At 41.3% G+C, this 17,393-nt stretch overlaps 1 protein-coding gene across 15 annotated transcripts in view; it reads left to right on the top strand.

Moving 5' to 3' along the window:
• The window catches only part of EPB41L2 (erythrocyte membrane protein band 4.1 like 2), a 300,865-nt gene that overhangs the window by 275,311 nt on the left and 8,161 nt on the right, over nucleotides 1-17,393 (top strand). For all 15 annotated transcript variants that reach the window (XM_040350428.1, XM_040350424.1, XM_040350423.1 and 12 more), the window contains 3 exons: nucleotides 4,334-4,456; nucleotides 10,439-10,537; nucleotides 12,092-12,172. In XM_040350428.1, the coding sequence (XP_040206362.1) occupies nucleotides 4,334-4,456; nucleotides 10,439-10,537; nucleotides 12,092-12,172 (303 nt within the window). The remainder of the gene's footprint in view (nucleotides 1-4,333; nucleotides 4,457-10,438; nucleotides 10,538-12,091; nucleotides 12,173-17,393) is intronic.

Here is a 17,393-nt window from a genome sequence, read left to right as displayed (position 1 = left end):
TAAAAGTTGAGTGAGGCTGCAGGACAATAACCCTAAGCATCAAAGTAAATCCACCACAGACTGGCTTCAGATAAAGAAAATATGCCCTTTTGAGTGGCCCAGTCAAAGTCCAAACTTTGCTTTCATAGAGATGGACATTAATAGCTCTGGTCACTCCAGTCAACTTTCAAATGTGTCTGAGCTGAAGAAGTGTGGTAAAGAGGAATTGTCAGAAATCCCTCTTGAACGTTGTGCAGGTTTGATGAATGAATGAATGAAATATTTATATATCGCGGCGCATGCGAACTGAATCGCCTCTGGGCGCTAGTTGTTGCTGTCTTTCTAGAGCATCAAAAAAGCAGAGTTTTGATCTGTCTTCTGAAGGCTAGGTGGTTTTCCTCCAACCGAATGCTGGTTGGTAAAGCGTTCCATAGTCTAGGACCTTGTACCGCAAACCTTCTTTCTCCCTTGGACTTGTATCTGGCTTTGGGTATCTGGAGCAGATTTTGGTCGGTGGATCGCAAGACGCGATTGGCGTTGTGAGCTTTTATCTTTTCGCATATATATTACGGAGCCTTCCCATGGATGCACTTATGTCTCAGACAGAGTGCTTTAAAGGCAATCTTGTTCTTTACTGGCAACCAGTTAAGGGTTCTCAGCGAAGGTGAGATTGATTCCCATGTTTTTTTCCCAGTCACAAGTCTGGCAGCCGTGTTCTGAACGACTTGCAGACGAGCGATCTGGTACTTTGGGAGTCCGAGGTAAAGGGCATTTGCATAGTCCAGTCTAGAGTTCACAATTGTTCCCACTACGACTGCTATGTCTTCTTTAGGAATAAATGGAATAAGTCTACGTAGTAGGCGCAGCAGATGATGGGATCCGCTGACTACTGACCCCATTTGTGCATCCATTGTCATGTAGGAGTCGAAGATGACCCCGAGACTTTTGACTTTGGTGCTAGGGGTGATGGATTTGCCCAGAATGGGCGGCGGTATCCAGGTTGTTGCTGGTTGATTCTTCCGACTGGCGTGAAACAGAAGAAGTTCTGTTTTGGAACTATTGAGTTTGAGATAACTCTGTCATCCAGTTTTCTATTGAAGAGACATTTCTCTAAACTGAGATGATGATCATTTTTGTTGCAGATGCGAAAATACAATTGCGTATCGTCTGCATATAAGTGATATAGTAGTTTTTCGCTACTAATTATTTCAAATAGAGGGCGAAGATAGATGTTGAAAAGCACCGGTGACAGGGGGGATCCCTGAGGGACTCCACATGCCGTTGTGCGCTTTTCAGAAGTGAAAGATCCCAATTTCACTGTTTGTGATCGGTTTTCTAAAAAGGAGGAGAACCATGATAACTCACCTTCTGCGACTCTGGCTACCTCGGCCAGCCGAGTGAGTAACAGTTTGTGGTCTACCGTGTCAAAGGCTGCGCTAAGGTCCAACAGAACCAGGAGACAAGATTCTCCTTCGTCTGCGGCCTCAAGGGCATCGTCCCATATTTTAAGCAATGCTGTCTCTGTCCCGTGACCGGGACGGAAACCTGATTGAAATGGATCAAGTAGATTATGGGTATCCAGATGCTGTTGCAGCTGTTGTACCACTACTTTCTCCATTACCTTGGAAAGAGCGTTGAGGGCTGTTATGGGACGGCGATGGGTTGGGTCCTTGGGGTCAAGGGTAGGTTTCTTCAAGGTGGGCTGGATTGTGCCCTCTTTCAGCTGGGAGGGCACTATGCTTTCCTTAAATGACTTGTTTATAAGCTGGGTGATGGATGGTGCCAGGATGTCGGCACATTCCTTCAGCAGTTTAGTGGGGATGATATCATTAGGCGCTGTGCTGTTTCGCAAAGTACCGATGATATTTTTTGTGGCATCGATGGAGATGGGGTTTAGAGTGAACTTTGTTGATTGTAGAACATTTCTTTGGGTGCTGTGTGAAAGATAAAGAGGGTGGGGTTGAGGGGGGTGGTGTTTTGCTGAATGCTTTCCCGGATTTTCTCAATTTTATTGATGAAGAAATCCGACAATTCATTGCAAAATTCTTGGGTGTCTGAATTGGGGGCTTCAAGACACCCTGGATTCATGGTCTGAGTGACCAGCTTGAAGAGTTCGCGGGGGCGGTTTAGGGCGCTGTTGATAGCCTTAGAAAAATATTTCTTGGCTTTGAAAATTTCTTTATGGTATTTTCTCGTTATTTCCTTGTAGATGATGAGGTTCATCTCTGTAGCGCTTTTGATCCAGAGCTACTGAAAGTGTCTGCTTGAAGTCGCATTGCTGCTAAGGGAGGTTCGACCTGCCATTAAGTCCAAGGGTTCACTTTTTCCTCCAGCACTGTGAATGTTTAATGGGTGTGTTCAAAAATACATTGAATTGTTTGTGTGTTATTAGCTTAAGCAGATTGTTTTCATCTATTTTGACTTATATTAGGATCAGATCACATTTTATGTCGAATTACTGAAGAAAACCAGTTAATTCCAAGGGATTTGCATGCATTTCTAAAATGCATACTGCATTTATGACAGAAATATGGCTTTGTAGAAGAGCGCTTAACTGACCTGCATGTAGTACAGATCTTTTACCAATTGAAAATATTAGGCTGTTCGAAGCAAAAAATATGACAAAGAAAACCCAGCACTGTTGAGCAGTTGGAATCCTAGATCAGGCAAGATTGGAACAACATTCCTCTACCAAAATGCTAGCAACTGGTCTCAGTTCCCAGATATTTACAAAAGAAATGATAAACAATGGTAAACATGGCCCTGTCCCACCTTTTTTGATGCTTGTTGCTGCCATCAGTTTCAAAATTACCTTATTTCTTTCTTAAAATTGTATATTTAAACATTTGATATGTTTTTTTGTTTTCTATTGTGAATAAAATATGGGTTTGTGAGATTTGCATCATTGCATTCTGCTTTTATGTAGATTGTATACAGCTTAATTTTTTTTTAAATTTGGGTTGTATGACACCTCTTACCCCAAAAGAAACTGGGTGAAGGAAAAATGGGACTCTAATTACCATACAGAGGAAAAACTATAACAACTTTATAGTAAAAGTTAAAATAAGAGTCCATGTCATATCCATAAAATGACCAATATGGCACATTACATTATAATTAAACTCTGACAAAGCAATTTTCAGTATATGCGACTTTCCATTAGTGGCGTCTGGGGTCGACATGTTTCATGATTGGTTTGCTTCTTCGGGATTCACACCTACTACATATGTCAAAGTCTGTTCTACCAAATAAATTCAACCCATAATTAACAGAAATTACATCTATCGTACAACTCAAAAAGAGAATGGAAAATCTATTATAGATACATGGCTAAAATACCCCATAGTTGGAAAACATGGATGGAAGGAGGGAAAGTTAAAAGGAGGGTCTTGTTTTTTGCTGATGCAAACTAATGGATGCCACTAATGGACAGTCGCAAATGTTGAAACTTGTATCTCAGATTTTAGTATAATGTAGCCATGTATTATAAATATGAAATGGACTCGGTCCTTTTATTTTTATTTATACATTAATGTTTTGGATTTATACATTTAATGTAGGTTTCCTTCACTCTTCTATATGTACAAGTGAAAGATTGGTAGTACTATGTGGACCATGTTTGCACTGCTGTCAACTTAGGCAAGGATTGTGGCTGGTCCAAGTGCTCCGTATACTTGTGTAAGGAGATCTGATATCCCCTTTTTTTACAAAACCTAAGTTAATGGTTCTGTCTTTTTCTGCACATTTAGGAGATGCCTTTTGATCAGGTATTCTACATTGACAGTTCAGAACATGCCTAGTGAGCTAATTGCTTCTGACAGACAATGCATCTCTTAATACATTAGAAAAAAACAATAGAAAATGATCAACCTTGTGGATTTCTCAGCCCTTTAACATCAACAAACATCCCAAAAAAACATTGAGCCCAGGTTCACACTGACGGCTGGATTGAAATCACACAATTTCATTCCTGCATGTCAGTTTGGACTTTGGGAGTGTTTTTAGACACAGCTGTGTGAGTTGCTGTACAGATGTTTATATAAATCACATCCCCGAAGTCGCCAAAAGTAGTACAGAAACTACTTTTGGGAATCGGTGCAGTGCTGCAAAGTCGGCATTGCACCGATTCCGACGGTGCCATTGCCAGCAATAGCCGCCGCTTTGGCTTGCGATTTGACCTGCCAAATCGCTACAATCTGAACCTAGGCTTAAATATGAACCACATAATCACATTCCCCAAATACGTACACAGACAAAGAGTTACAATCCTATAAACAGAAAGATGCAATTACAAAACATATTTTAAATGACTGATCTTTTACTGATGTTGAATAACATGCTGATTTTTCTCTAGCCTCCAGTAGTGAAAACAGAGATGGTCACCATTTCTGATGCCACACAAAGAACTGAAATCTCCACAAAAGAAGTCCCAATTGTACAAACAGAGACAAAAACAATTACATTTGAATCTGCTCAGGTAGATATTTGGTACCTTTTTTTTTTTTTTTTTCTCTTTTTAAATCCAAGATGATTTTGTCAGACAACAAAACAAACCTGCTCTAAAATCTTTAAAGAGCGAATCGGGTTGATTATGCTTTTATCAGTTGCAATTCAAGATGTCAATCGGGTGTCTTGCATTTAGTATATTAATATCTTTTTATATTTGCAAAATAATGATTTTTTTTATTTGATTTTTTTTTTTCTCATCGCTTTTAGTCAGTTTCTTGTGCTAACTTCTTTTGAAGATCCGTTCTTGTGATTACAATTGGTACTACAAAACATTTGACTATATATCAATTGTCGTAACTAACCATAATTCTCTAACCTTGCTGAATAAATGGGTACAGTTGGATAACCTTCTTTAGTTGGTTGTTCCCATTTGTAATGTAAAGGGATTCTATTGTGTTTTTATATGTTTAAGTGTAAAAATAATTTTAATCTCTTCGATTTTATTTCGTATAAAGTTTGCAAATTAAAGTATCAGATTTGACTTGTGAAGTCAGCAGCTGCCATTCTAAAGGCTACTGACTCCATTATTTCTACAGTTATTTACTACTGTGCTGTCAATAGTGTCTGTAATTTGATGTTCTAGTCACATTTGTTTACATTACACCCTAGATCAGGGGTGTCAAACTGGCGGCCCTCCAGCTGTTCCGAAACTACAAGTCCCATCATGCCTCTGCCTGTGACAGTCATGCTTGTAACTGTTAGCCTTGCAATGCCTCATGGGACTTGTAGTTTTGCAACAGCTGGAGGGCCGCCAGTTTGACACCCCTGCCCTAGATGAGTCAGAGGAAGGGCACATGCCTCTTCTAGTCTGCCAGCTAGATTTTTAGCTTGAATGAAGCAATTCATTTACATATTAGAGATAAGGTAGTTGCGCGCTACTATGCAAAGAAATTAACCCAAGATTGCTGCTGCTGTCATCTATGTGCTCCCACAAAAAAACAAGCTATAAAGTGTATAAATGAGACAGCGCTGCATAAGGTAAAAAAACAAAATGATAAAATTAAATCAAATCAAAAATAATGTGCCATATAAGTGCTCCAAAGAAAGTCCAATAATTTGAAATTTTGAAAGTGATATGTTCTTTCACTGGCATGTTTCTTTGCTTCAAACAACCTCCATATCCATAGTGCTCCCACCACCACATGCAATGCTTGGTCACCTCCTTAAAAGACTCTGCTAGGGGTCAAACATGCCTTGCACAGAGCGCCACTCTCTCTTCAGGAAATCCTCACTGGTCCTTGGTAATCTCTGTTGGGCTCGCAAGGAACATGTAGTGCTCTGTCAGATATAGGTTCCTTCTGTTATGCTGCTTCAAGCTTGAATCCACATTAGCTGCCGGTAATTTCACAGATGCATAGAAAAAACAAAAAGTGCCTCCAATAGTTCAGTATCCACAGGATTAAAAACTGAACCGCATCGCCCCAGCTAATCAACTCGCATTTATAAAAAAAATGTAAAGCATTGATGCAAGATTCATCAGAAAGGTCTCACTTATTGCGACAAGGTTCCACCGCCAGGCTCCACCTCTACTAGTTTCACCACCTCACATGTGGCTTCATCAGGAGGAATGAGCCAAGGTGTGTTTGACCCCTAGCAGGGTCTTTTAAGGAGGTGAGCGAGCATTGTATGTGGAACTCTATGGATATGGAGGAGGTTTGAAGCAAAGAAACACTTCACATCTCCCTGCATGCCAGTGGAAGAAAATATCGTTTTTAAATTTATTATTGGACTTTCTTTGGAGCACTTATATTACATTATTTTTGATTTAATTGTATAATTTCGTTTTTTTTACTTATGCAGCGCTGTCTCATTTATACACTTTATAATTCATTTACATAGTATTGCTGTGCTTTCTGATTAGAAGGACCTGCATTGTCTGCAACCTATAATGAGAATTGTGGCAGACTCCATGGTGGGGCTTCAGAGGTACTGCAGTTATGTTTGTACCTCAAACCCCTTTCTGTAGCTAGACAAAAGTATTGAGGCACAATTGGAATTGATGGTTATGGTGAAAATAAATGTCAATTTAATCATTTTAAATCAATTAGTAATTCTGAAGTTTTTAGCAGAGCTAAAATCTGCTTCACTTTCTCTCCAGTAATGCAACATAAGCATGCTCCATCGGCACCTGTGACCTCTTTGCCCAGTCACCTTCTAGACTGCCATGCTCAGTAATTTTGATTGGCTAGCCTGGGGTAACGTTTATGCATGTGCAAGGGAGTTAATTAATTACAGTACCCAACATATACAGAGAATGTACATTAAGAAGAAATACAGCTGGCATGCAGAAGATAATTGTTCATTGCAGAAGGGGCATACAAACTCTATTCTGCAAAGGAAAACATACTTGCTAGCATTTTTTTTTATCCTGAATATAGTTTACTTTAACCACTTAAGACCCAGACCTTTAAGCAGCTAAAGGACCCGGACAGGTTTTGCGATTCAACACTGCGTCGCTTTAACAGACAATTGCACGGTCGTGCGACGTAGATCCCAAACAAAATTGGCGTCTTTTTTCCCCCACAAATAGAGCTTTCTTTTGGTGGTGTTTGATTACCTCTGCGGTTTTTATTTTCAATTTTGGAAAAAAATGCTATATTTTTTACTTTTTGCTATAATAAATATCCCCCAAAAATATATAAAAAAAACGTTTTTTTCCCTTAGTTTAGGCCGATACGTATTCTTCTACATATTTTTGGTAAAAAAAATCGCAATAAGCGTTTATCGGTTGGTTTGTGCAAAATTTTTATAGCGTTTACAAAATAGGGGATAGTTTTATTGCATTTTTATTAGATTTATTTTTTTATTTTTTTACAACTAATGGCGGCGATCAGTGATTTTTTTCATGACTGTGACATTATGGCGGACACTTGGGACAATTTTGACACATTTTTGGGACCATTGTCATTTTCACAGCAAAAAATGCATTGTTTACTGTGAAAATGACAATTGCAGTTTGGGAGTTAACCACAAGGGGGCGCTGAAGGGGTTATGTATGACCTAATATGTGTTTTTAACTGTAGGGGGGTGTGGCTGTTGGTGTGTAGTCATCAATTGTGTATCCCTATAAAAGGGATCACACGATCGATGACGCCGCCACAGTGAAGAGCGGGGAAGCGGTGTTTACACACAGCTCTCCCCGTTCTTCAGCCCTGGGGACCGATCGCGGGACTCCAGCGGCGATCGGGTCTGCGGGTCCCGCGGTCACGGAGCTTCGGCCCGGGGCGCGTGCCCGCAACCCACGGCTGGGCACTAGCACAGCTTACATGATTTGCTTAGTTTGAAATTGTAGAAATTATTTTTAAAAATTCACAGGTCCATTAAAAAGTCTGTAAAACAGGGTAGCACCTTTAGATTTAGCATGTGTGGGATTTGCATACAAACAAGATTCTTGGCATTGGAAACCACTATGTGTATTGCTGGTCCTTGTATTTTGCCCAAAATTGTGTAGTTTTTTTACATATAGCCCCTTTTGGCTATGTTTCTAATTTCTGTGGGGCATGTCCCCTATGGTGTTACAGTAGTACCAAAACCAAGATTGCATAGGTTTTGTTTGAGTGCTAAAACCACGCTAATGTCATTCATTGTAGCTTTATTATTCAATTTTTAAATATTTGTTCTGACATTTATAAAGTCAGTGTCTCATCATTTGTTCTGTCATCTTAAAGCGGTGGTTCCCCCTTAAAAACAACTTTTTTTTATTCCACTGGCCCCCCACATTACAATCGAATTAAGGCTCTTATTTTTTTTTTTTGCTGCTGTACATACCTTGATACAGCATCTTCACCCGTGCATCAGGGTTGCGAGTCCCGCGGGAGTGGGCGTTCCTCACATGTGTTTGATTGACATTTTTCCCAAAAACGAGCTCCCCCCTGTCGCGTAAGCCGCGTCACGGTTGGCGAAAGGAGCCGAACGGCGAGTCGGCGCTATACTGCGCATGCGCATCGCCGTTCGGCTCCTTTCGCCAATCGTGACGCGGCTTACGCGACGGGGGGAGAGCTCGTTTTTGGGCAAAACGTCAATCAACAGCATGTGAGGAACGCCCACTCCCGCGGGACTCGCAACCCGGATGCACGAGTGAAGATGCTGTATCAAGGTATGTACAGCAGCAAAAAAAAAAATAAGAGCCTTAATTCGATTGTAATGTGGGGGGCCAGTGGAATAAAAAAAAGTTGTTTTTAAGGGGGAACCACCGCTTTAATTATACTGTATATAATGCAGTGATAGGCCAGTCTTCTAACTACAACATTTATTTAGTTTAAACTAAGATGCTAAAACAGGTAGAAGTGCTTGGTCAAATGCACAAATGGGCATAATTTTTAATTCAATACACTAAATGTGAACCAGTGACCAGAATATGCATATTGAAGTATCTACCTATTCTTTAACCTCCTGGGACCCGCGCTATAGTCAAATGACGGCTACAGCGCGGATCCCAAAATCCAACAGGACGTCAATAGACGTCCGCCCCTTTGGGCGTTCCCCGCGCGCGCTCCCGAGCGCGCAGCGGGGAACTGTTGTGCTGGCCGTGTCCCTTGGACACAGCCAATTACAGATCGCCGCGAACGGCCAATCAGGGTGGTCGTTTGCGATTCGATCTGTGCGGCCAATGAGAGATGATCTCGTATGTAAACATATGAGATCATCTCTCATTGCCGTTTTACACAGAGACAGCGGTGCTGTCTCTGGAGAGGAGACCGATCTGTGTCCCTTTTACATAGGGACATAGATCGGTCACCCCCGTCCAGTCACCCCCCCTCCACCTACAGTTAGAACACTCCAAGGCTACACATTTAACCCCTTCCCCGCCCCCTAGTGTTAACCCCTTCAATGCCAGTCACATTTATACTGTAATTAGTGCATATTTATAGCACTGATCGCAGTATAAATGTGAATGGCGCCAAAAATGTGTCAAAAGTGTCCGATGTGTCCGCCATAACGTCGCAGTCCCAATAAAAATCGCAGATCGCCCCCATTTCTAATAAAATAAAAAATAATAATTCTGTTCCCTATTTTGTAGGTGCTATAACTTTTGCGCAAACCAGTCGCTTATTGCGATTTTTTATTTTTTTTTTTTTTTTTTACCAAAAATATGTAGAAGAATACGTATCGGCCTAAACTGAGAACATTTTTTTTTTTTTTTTTTTTTTTTAAATTGGGATATTTATTATAGCTACAAGTAAAAAATATTGTATTTTTTTCAAAATTTACGCTCTTTTTTGTTTATAGCGCAAAAAATAAAAACCACACAGGCGATCAAATACCACCAAAAGAAAGCTCTATTTGTGGGGAAAAAAGGACGTCAATTTTGTTTGGGAGCCACGTCGCACGACCGCGCAATTGTTAGTTAAAGCGACGCAGTGCCGGAAGCTGAAATTTCACCTGGGCAGGAGGGGGGTATATGTGCCCAGTAAGCAAGTGGTTAAAGTGGTTGTAAACCCTTATATATACCCAGTGAAGTAAGATATATGCATGTGTATTCAGTAACATTTTCAGTATTTTTGTTTTTAATGTGTTTTATTTGTCTCAGGAGTTGTTTCTCAAAACTCTGTGGGGGGGGGGGGGAGGGGATAATTTCTTACTGGTTAAAAAAAACTGACACAAGAACTGCTCTGCCATTGCTGCCTCTATTTCCAAAAACTCCTGTTACCTGGCTGTCTTCCGATCCTATGTTTTCAGTGTTTTTTGGATCACTGACCTTGAACAAGTATTTACATTGGATGTTTTGTCATCACTCTGACTCAACTTTCTATATACTTGTTTTGTGACAGGGACTCAAAATTCTGTCAGAATATCGGCATTACAGCAAATTGGCATTCTCTAAAAGACACCAGCAGTAATGACCTACATTTTTATCAACATAGTGCTTTTTAATGGCCTTTGAAAGTCTGCACAGGTTTTTAATCTTAAGATTATTTAAAGTTCTCTCTTATTTCCTCCCTGTACAAAGGAAATTGGCAGTGGGGACGGTGAACCTGGCATTTTATTAAGTGCCCAAACCATCACTTCGGATTCAGTCTTAACAACTACAACAACACACATCACAAAGGTAAAGTGCAATGGTCAGTCAAGTGGACAGTGTTATCAGTACAGTGGTGCTGTCATCAACCATGTCTGTTCGTTTTGAGGCCCAATATATAAATGAATAATACAAAGTTGCAGCATTGGGAAAACTATAAGCTGCCAATAATAACACATGGCAGCATTTCTCCCATATCTACAGTATGTCAAACCAGTTGAACATGCAGACATCAGATTACTATTAAAAATAGGCACAAGTTTGGTTTCACACCTTTGGTGCCTTTTTTTTTGTCAATGCGCATGGATGTGCATTTTGACTTGTGTTCACATTTAATACAGAGTTCATACTACACAATGTTGTGCAGGGATGTGTTTTGATGTGTTTCCCTTGATTTCAATGATAAACACAAAAAATCAGATATGGATGTTTAGGATGTTTCAGTTGCACTACATAACTTGACATGTATTGAGGTATTTGCTTTATATGTTTAGATTTGGGGCACATTTTTATGATTCAATTGGGGATCAGATTAGTGCTGTTTATAATGTACACACAAGGGATTGCGTATTATTGCTTTACTTGACTTCTGTTTTCCTTTATTTGATGGTCACTGGGACTGCTTCGATTTTTTTCTATTATGTTTTAGTTTTTCCACAAGCACTAGCTCTAAAATTGCCTTGGTGGATCTCAACTTGACTTGATCATTTGCTCAGACTATCTCCAGTTAATGTTTAGACAAAGCATGATGGGTTCAGTTGGTTTTGCATAACTGTGCAAAGCTGGTAGCATACAGTCACTAGGAGATGAATAGAGCCATTGTGTGCAAGTTGTATTTGCATAGCTCTTACAAAAATTGAGCTTTGCATCACACATGTAATTTATTTATATACTGTAGTGCCTTGCAAAAGTATTCACCCCCTCCCTTGGCTTTTTACCTATTTTGTTACATTACAACCTTTAGTTAAAAAAATTTTTATCTGAATTATATGTGATGGATCAGAACACAATAGTCTAAGTTGGTGAAGTAAAATGAGAAAAATGTATACATAAAACTATTTTTCAGAAATAAAAAACTGATAATTGGCATGTGCGTATGTATTCACCCCCTTTGTTATGAAGCCCATAAAAAGCTCTGGTGCAACCAGTTGCCTCCAGAAGTCACATAATTAGTGAAATGATGTCCAGCTGTGTGCAATCTAAGTGTCACACGATCTGTCATTACATACACACACATTTTTGAAAGGCCAAAGAGGCTGCAGCACATAAGCAAGAGGCACAACTAACCAAACAGTGCCATGAAGACCAAGAAACTCTCCAAACAAGTCAGGGACAATGTTGAAAAGTACAAGTCAGGGTTAGGTTAACCGCAATAGATGGCTCTACAAAGTATTGACTTTAGGGGGGGGGGGGTGAATAGTTATGCAAATTGACTTTCGTTTATTTTGTCCTATTTGTTTGCTTCACAATAATAAAAAAAATCTTCAAAGGGGGGAGAATACTTTTGCAAGACACTGTAAATTATGTAATATTTTCATGTTTTGCGATACAGAGGTGTAGCTAGTAATTATTTTCTTCTTCTAGACCGGGAAAGGTGGAATATCTGAAACAAGAATTGAAAAGCGTATAGTTATTAGTGGGGATTCTGACATTGACCATGATGAGGTAAGTTGTTTCTGTCTATGCAGAATTTGTACTCATCCACAAAAAGTAATTATCATTTGATAAGACTATTAATGCTTGATCATCTGACAGTCTCTTATTGTATTAAGTGCCAGTGATTACAGAAAACCTCTAAATATTACGTTTAGTCCATGTGTTTCACCTAGGTAGTACATGGCTCTGCTGCAAATGCAATATAAAGACCTTAACCTTCACACAGTAATCGACGACTTTACTGTGTGAAGGTTATTTGGCTTTGGACATTAAACAGCCCAGTGTTTAAAGTGAAACTACGCTGTATCTGAGCACCACAAACCAAAAGCACAATTTTAAATCATTTTTAGTATTCAAAGCAAACTCTCCCATCCATGTCTCTATGCGTTATGCTAAAAAATCAGTTAGAAAAACACCCCTCTAGCATTTCTGTCTGTTGCCATCTAGAGTAAGGGCAGATGATTCATTTAGCATTTAATTATTATAATAATATAGGATTTATATAGTGCCAACAGTTTACACAGCGCTTTACAATATAAAATGGAGACAATACAGTTCTAATACAATAAAATACAAGAGGATTAAGAGGGCTCTGCTCAGAAGAGCTTACAATCTAATGGAGTGGGGCAGGTGGTACAAAAGGTTGTAACTGGGGAATGAGCTGATGGAAGTGGTAAAAGATTAGTTGGAGACGTGATGAGCTTCCCTGAAGAGATGAGTTTTCAGGGATCGCCTGCAGGTAGCAAGAGTAGGAGATAGCCGGACAGGTTGAGGTAGCGAGTTCCAGAGGATGGGAAAGGCTCTGGAAAAATCCTGGAGACGAGCATGGGAGGAGACGACGAGAGAGCTTGGCAGTAGAAGGTCTTGCGGAGAGGACGGTTAAGGATATGTTTGGAGACAAGATTGGTGATGTAACTCGGGGCAGTTGTGGATGGCTTTGTAAGTTGTGGTTAGTATTTTAAATTTAATTCGCTGGGCGATCGGGAGCCAGTGTAGGGATTGGAGGAGAGGGTTGGCAGACACTGCGCGGTTGGTAAGGTAGATAAGTCTGCAGCATGATTCACGATAGACTGAAGAGGGGATAGCCTATGGAGTGGCAGGCCAAATGTGAAGGGAGTTGCAATAGTCAAGGCGAGAGATAAGGGAGTGAATGAGGAGCTTGGTGGTTTCATTTGTTAAAAAGGGATGAATTTTAGAGATGTTACGGAGGTGAATTCTACAAACTTTTGACAACGATTTGACTTGAAATGACAAGTCAGTCTAGGATTACACCTAGTACCCTGGCGTGAGGGGAGGGACTGATGGTTGCATTGTTGATGGAAAAGTCATGGAGGGGGGCACGTTTAAGGAAGTGGTGTGACATCCATGTTGAGATGTCAGTAAGTAGGAGTATGGAGTACTGGCTGTTGGTTTTGGCAGTTAGTAAATTGTAAGTGAATTTTAGTAAGGCAGTTTCCGTGGAGTTCTGCGAGCTAAAGCCAGACTGTAAGGGGTCAAGAAAGTGATTTTCACTGAGGTAAGAGCCAAGACGGTTGTAGACTAGACATTCTAGAAGTGTAGAGATGAATGGGAGCAATGAGATGGGCCTTAAGTTGTTCGGGTTGGTGGTGTCCAGTGAGGGCTTTTTAAGTATGGGAGTGATCTGAGCATGTTTTAGAGGGGAGGGGAAGGTGCCACTAGAGAGGGAGAGATTGAAGGTGTGAGGGAGCATAGGATAACATAGGTGGCAAACACAAGGCCCCCCGTCCACAACCTCTTTTTGTCGCCGCTGTCTATTTGTCTGACCGGCAGGTCTCCCAGGCAACAAGCATAAACCTCCTCCATCACGCCAGCGGTGCCAGCTTTGTGTGAGCGCATGCGCGGCTGGCCGTTCGGTCTTCAGGGGAACTTCTCCCGCTCTTTCTCCTCAGTCCCTCTAGCAGCACTGGCTGTTTTTGAGCTGAGCGCATGCGCAGTTCTCCCGGCATAGCTGTCAGTGTTCAAGGTACCTGACAACTCCGACGGCTGTTTGTCTTTTATCCAGCGGGCTGCAGCCGGAGATCTGGGTCAGGTAGGAAGGAGCACAGGGGATGCACTCCTGAACGCTGGCCTCCCTACGCAGCGCACGAAAACTTTATTGGAGACTGCTCAGACTGAACACTATGGTGGAGTGCAGATACAACCAGCCCTTTGAGGGCAACCAAACTGCTGATGCAGCCCCCAATGATTTTGAGTTTGACACCCCTGGGATAGAGGAAGAGGGTGACCTTAGTAGTTGTGAGGGGACAGGATCCAATGGACAATTGGTTAGGTGGGAATCCAAGATTTTTTTTTTGTAACCTCTTCAATAGTGGAGAGTGTTGAAAGTGCCAGTAGGCAGGGTATGTTGAGTGTGGAAGATGTACGCACAGTGGAGGTGTTCTCACGAATTGCATCAATCTGGTCTTTGAAGTGATTGGCAATCTCTTGGGCAGTGAGTGAGTTAGTGGGTAAAGTGGGTGGGGGACGAAACGGAGAGTTAAAGGTTGAGAAGAGCCAACGGACTGGATGACAAGGTATTAATAAGAGAGACAAAGTAGGCTTGTTTGGCAGCATGGAGGCAGGAATTGTATTTTAGAAGGGCAGATTTATATAGGGTGAAGTCTTGAGGCATTTGGTTTTACGCCACATTCGTTCAAGAGCACGGCAATGTCTCTTGAGATTTCTAGTGTTGTCAGTTTGGCAGGGTTGTAACGGTCGGGGCCTGATTCTTCATGTGGTTAGAGGTGCAAGTGTATCTAGTGATGAGTGAACTGTTGTAGAGATAGGTACCCAGGACAGGACAGGGGAGAGATTATGTCATATAGGTGGTCAGTAGCCGAATAGAGAAGGGTTAAAGTGGCGAAGGTTCCTACAAGTAATTGTTTTCTGCTTGGTGGGATGGTGGGTTGGAGGCAAGGATACAGTGAAACTGATGAGGTTGTGATCAGAGAGAGGAAAGGGGGTGTTGGTGAGGTTGCCAGGATTGCAGAGATGGGAGAATACAAGGTCAAGGGTATTACCATTGAAGTGAGTGGAAGTATGTGTCCATTGGGTTAGGTCAAAAGAAGAGGTTAAGTTTAGCTGTAGTCAGGCTATTAACATTGACAGGAATGTTAAAGTCACCAAGAATGATAGTGGGTATTTAAGAGGAGAGAAAGGGTAGCCAGGCAGCAAAGTCATCAAGAAAGCACGATACTTGTTCGGGAGGCCGATCAATTGCTGCAATCCTCAGAGAAATGGGAGAAAACAGACGGATACAGTGCATCTCGAAAGAAGAGAGGGATAGAGAGGGAGGGACAGGAAGGACTTGAAAGGTGCTTTGTGGGGATAGACGGAATCCAACGCCACCTCCTTTCTGTCCGTTAGGTCTGGGGGATTGAGTCCAATAGAGGCCACCATGGGATCCGAGAAGTGGAGTAAAAATTTTGAAGCCAGGTTTCAGTTATGGCGAGTATGTTAAAACCATGAGAGATGAAGAGGTCATGTACTGATATTAGCTTGTTACAGATGGAATGGGCGTTCCAAAGGGCGCATTAGATTGGTGGGCTGCTTTGAGGAAACGGGGGGGGTAGAAATTAAACTGAGTTGATTGCAGTGGTTGCCAGAGGAGGAGGGGTATTGGATATGTGGCTTGCAGTTGAAAAATGGTGGACCAGAATTAGGAGAAATATCATCTGAGACTAGGAGACGGAGGAGGGTGAGGAAGGCAAGATGGGAGTGGGATGTGCATGAGCGCACGTGTCTAATGGCTCTGGTGTTAATGTCGGCATGTGGGTGCAGGAGATGATTGGTGTGGTAGTAGGGAGAGGGTAGGAGTGTGAGTGTCAGGGTTATATGTGCATGCTGCAGGGTAGAAAGGAGGGGTAGAGTAAGATAGAAGATACTGATGTGAGAAGGAAGAGAAGGAGTATGATGGTGGATATAGAGTGGGAATCTGACTTCATATCAAACGTCAAATGCTGGCTTACTTGTAGTCTCAAAGTGGAGCAGAGTTCTTATTGTATCTTCATCCAGCTTTAGTTATCCTGCTTTCATTAAACTGCGGACTGAAATCCATCAGTCCTTAGCTCAGGCATACAGGCAGGAGGGTGTGCTTAGCTAAGAAAACCTCTTCTCCCCTCCTGAAGAATCGTGGAATGTATCACATAATTTGCATAGAATCCAGAAAGTAACTGAAGAAATGTAAAACATTTTAAAACAATAAAATATATCCTCCGTGAGACGATCGTGGGTATTGGGACCTGGGATCCCACTCGCGAAGCTTGCGGCGGGGGGGGGGGGGGTGCCCACATTGCCACGTCTTAAAGGCGACGTCTTAATCTTCTTGTACGTGCCATTCTGCCGACATGTATTGGCGTGAGCCGGTCGTCAAGCGGTTAAGTAACAAACTTTCTGTATTGGGAAGTGTCCAATGTGGATGAAGGAGCAGTATAGACATCTTTTTGAAAAGCAGCATTGTCATTTAGGGGAGAGAGTATTGGATTCACAAGTATATTTAGATGGACTTTACTAACAAACTAAACACAAACTCTAGCTAATGCTTTTTAAGCAGTTACAGTAACCGTTTTTTTCTTTTGGGATAAATGTTTTACATAAATGAATAAATGCGATTGTTGTAAGCACCCCTCTTAGTGTTATCGCAACCCTCTAACTTTCACTTTTCAGTGAAAATAAAGGGAAACAAATTACTAAAATATAACCAACCACAACATTTAAGAATCTGTAAGCTATAATGTAGTAAGGCCTGGTTCACACCTATGCGGTTTTTAATGTATTTTCAGTTTTGCAGAAACACAGTACAGTCCATTTAACATGGTTTACTATGATGGCTCCTTCGATAGCTCAGCTGGTAGGCCTGTAGTGGAAAACATGGTTTACTATGGGTCACATTCACATCAGTGCATTTTTTCCACCAGTGTATTTTTTTGTACACAGTCAGGGACTTTTCTTCCTGCAGGAGTTTGCGTTTTGGTTCCATAGACTTAAATGTAAACTCATCAGAAACGGTGTTAATTTTCTGCTGATTTCTCCCATAGAACATCTGACACCACCTAAAAAAAAAAACACATTTAAAACTGGTGTATGCACAAAACGCACCCGGAAAATGCTTCAATTGCAACCAGCATAGGTGTGAACCAGGCCTCAATGTTTATGGACCGAATACGGTTTAAACTTTGGTAACAATGAGGGAGATTTACTAAAACCAGTGCACACAGAATCTGGTGCAGCT

The sequence above is a fragment of the Rana temporaria genome, chromosome 4 (assembly GCF_905171775.1).
Source record: "Rana temporaria chromosome 4, aRanTem1.1, whole genome shotgun sequence".
NCBI classification, from domain to species: Eukaryota; Metazoa; Chordata; class Amphibia; order Anura; family Ranidae; genus Rana; species Rana temporaria.
This window is presented reverse-complemented; position numbering and strand designations above follow the sequence as displayed.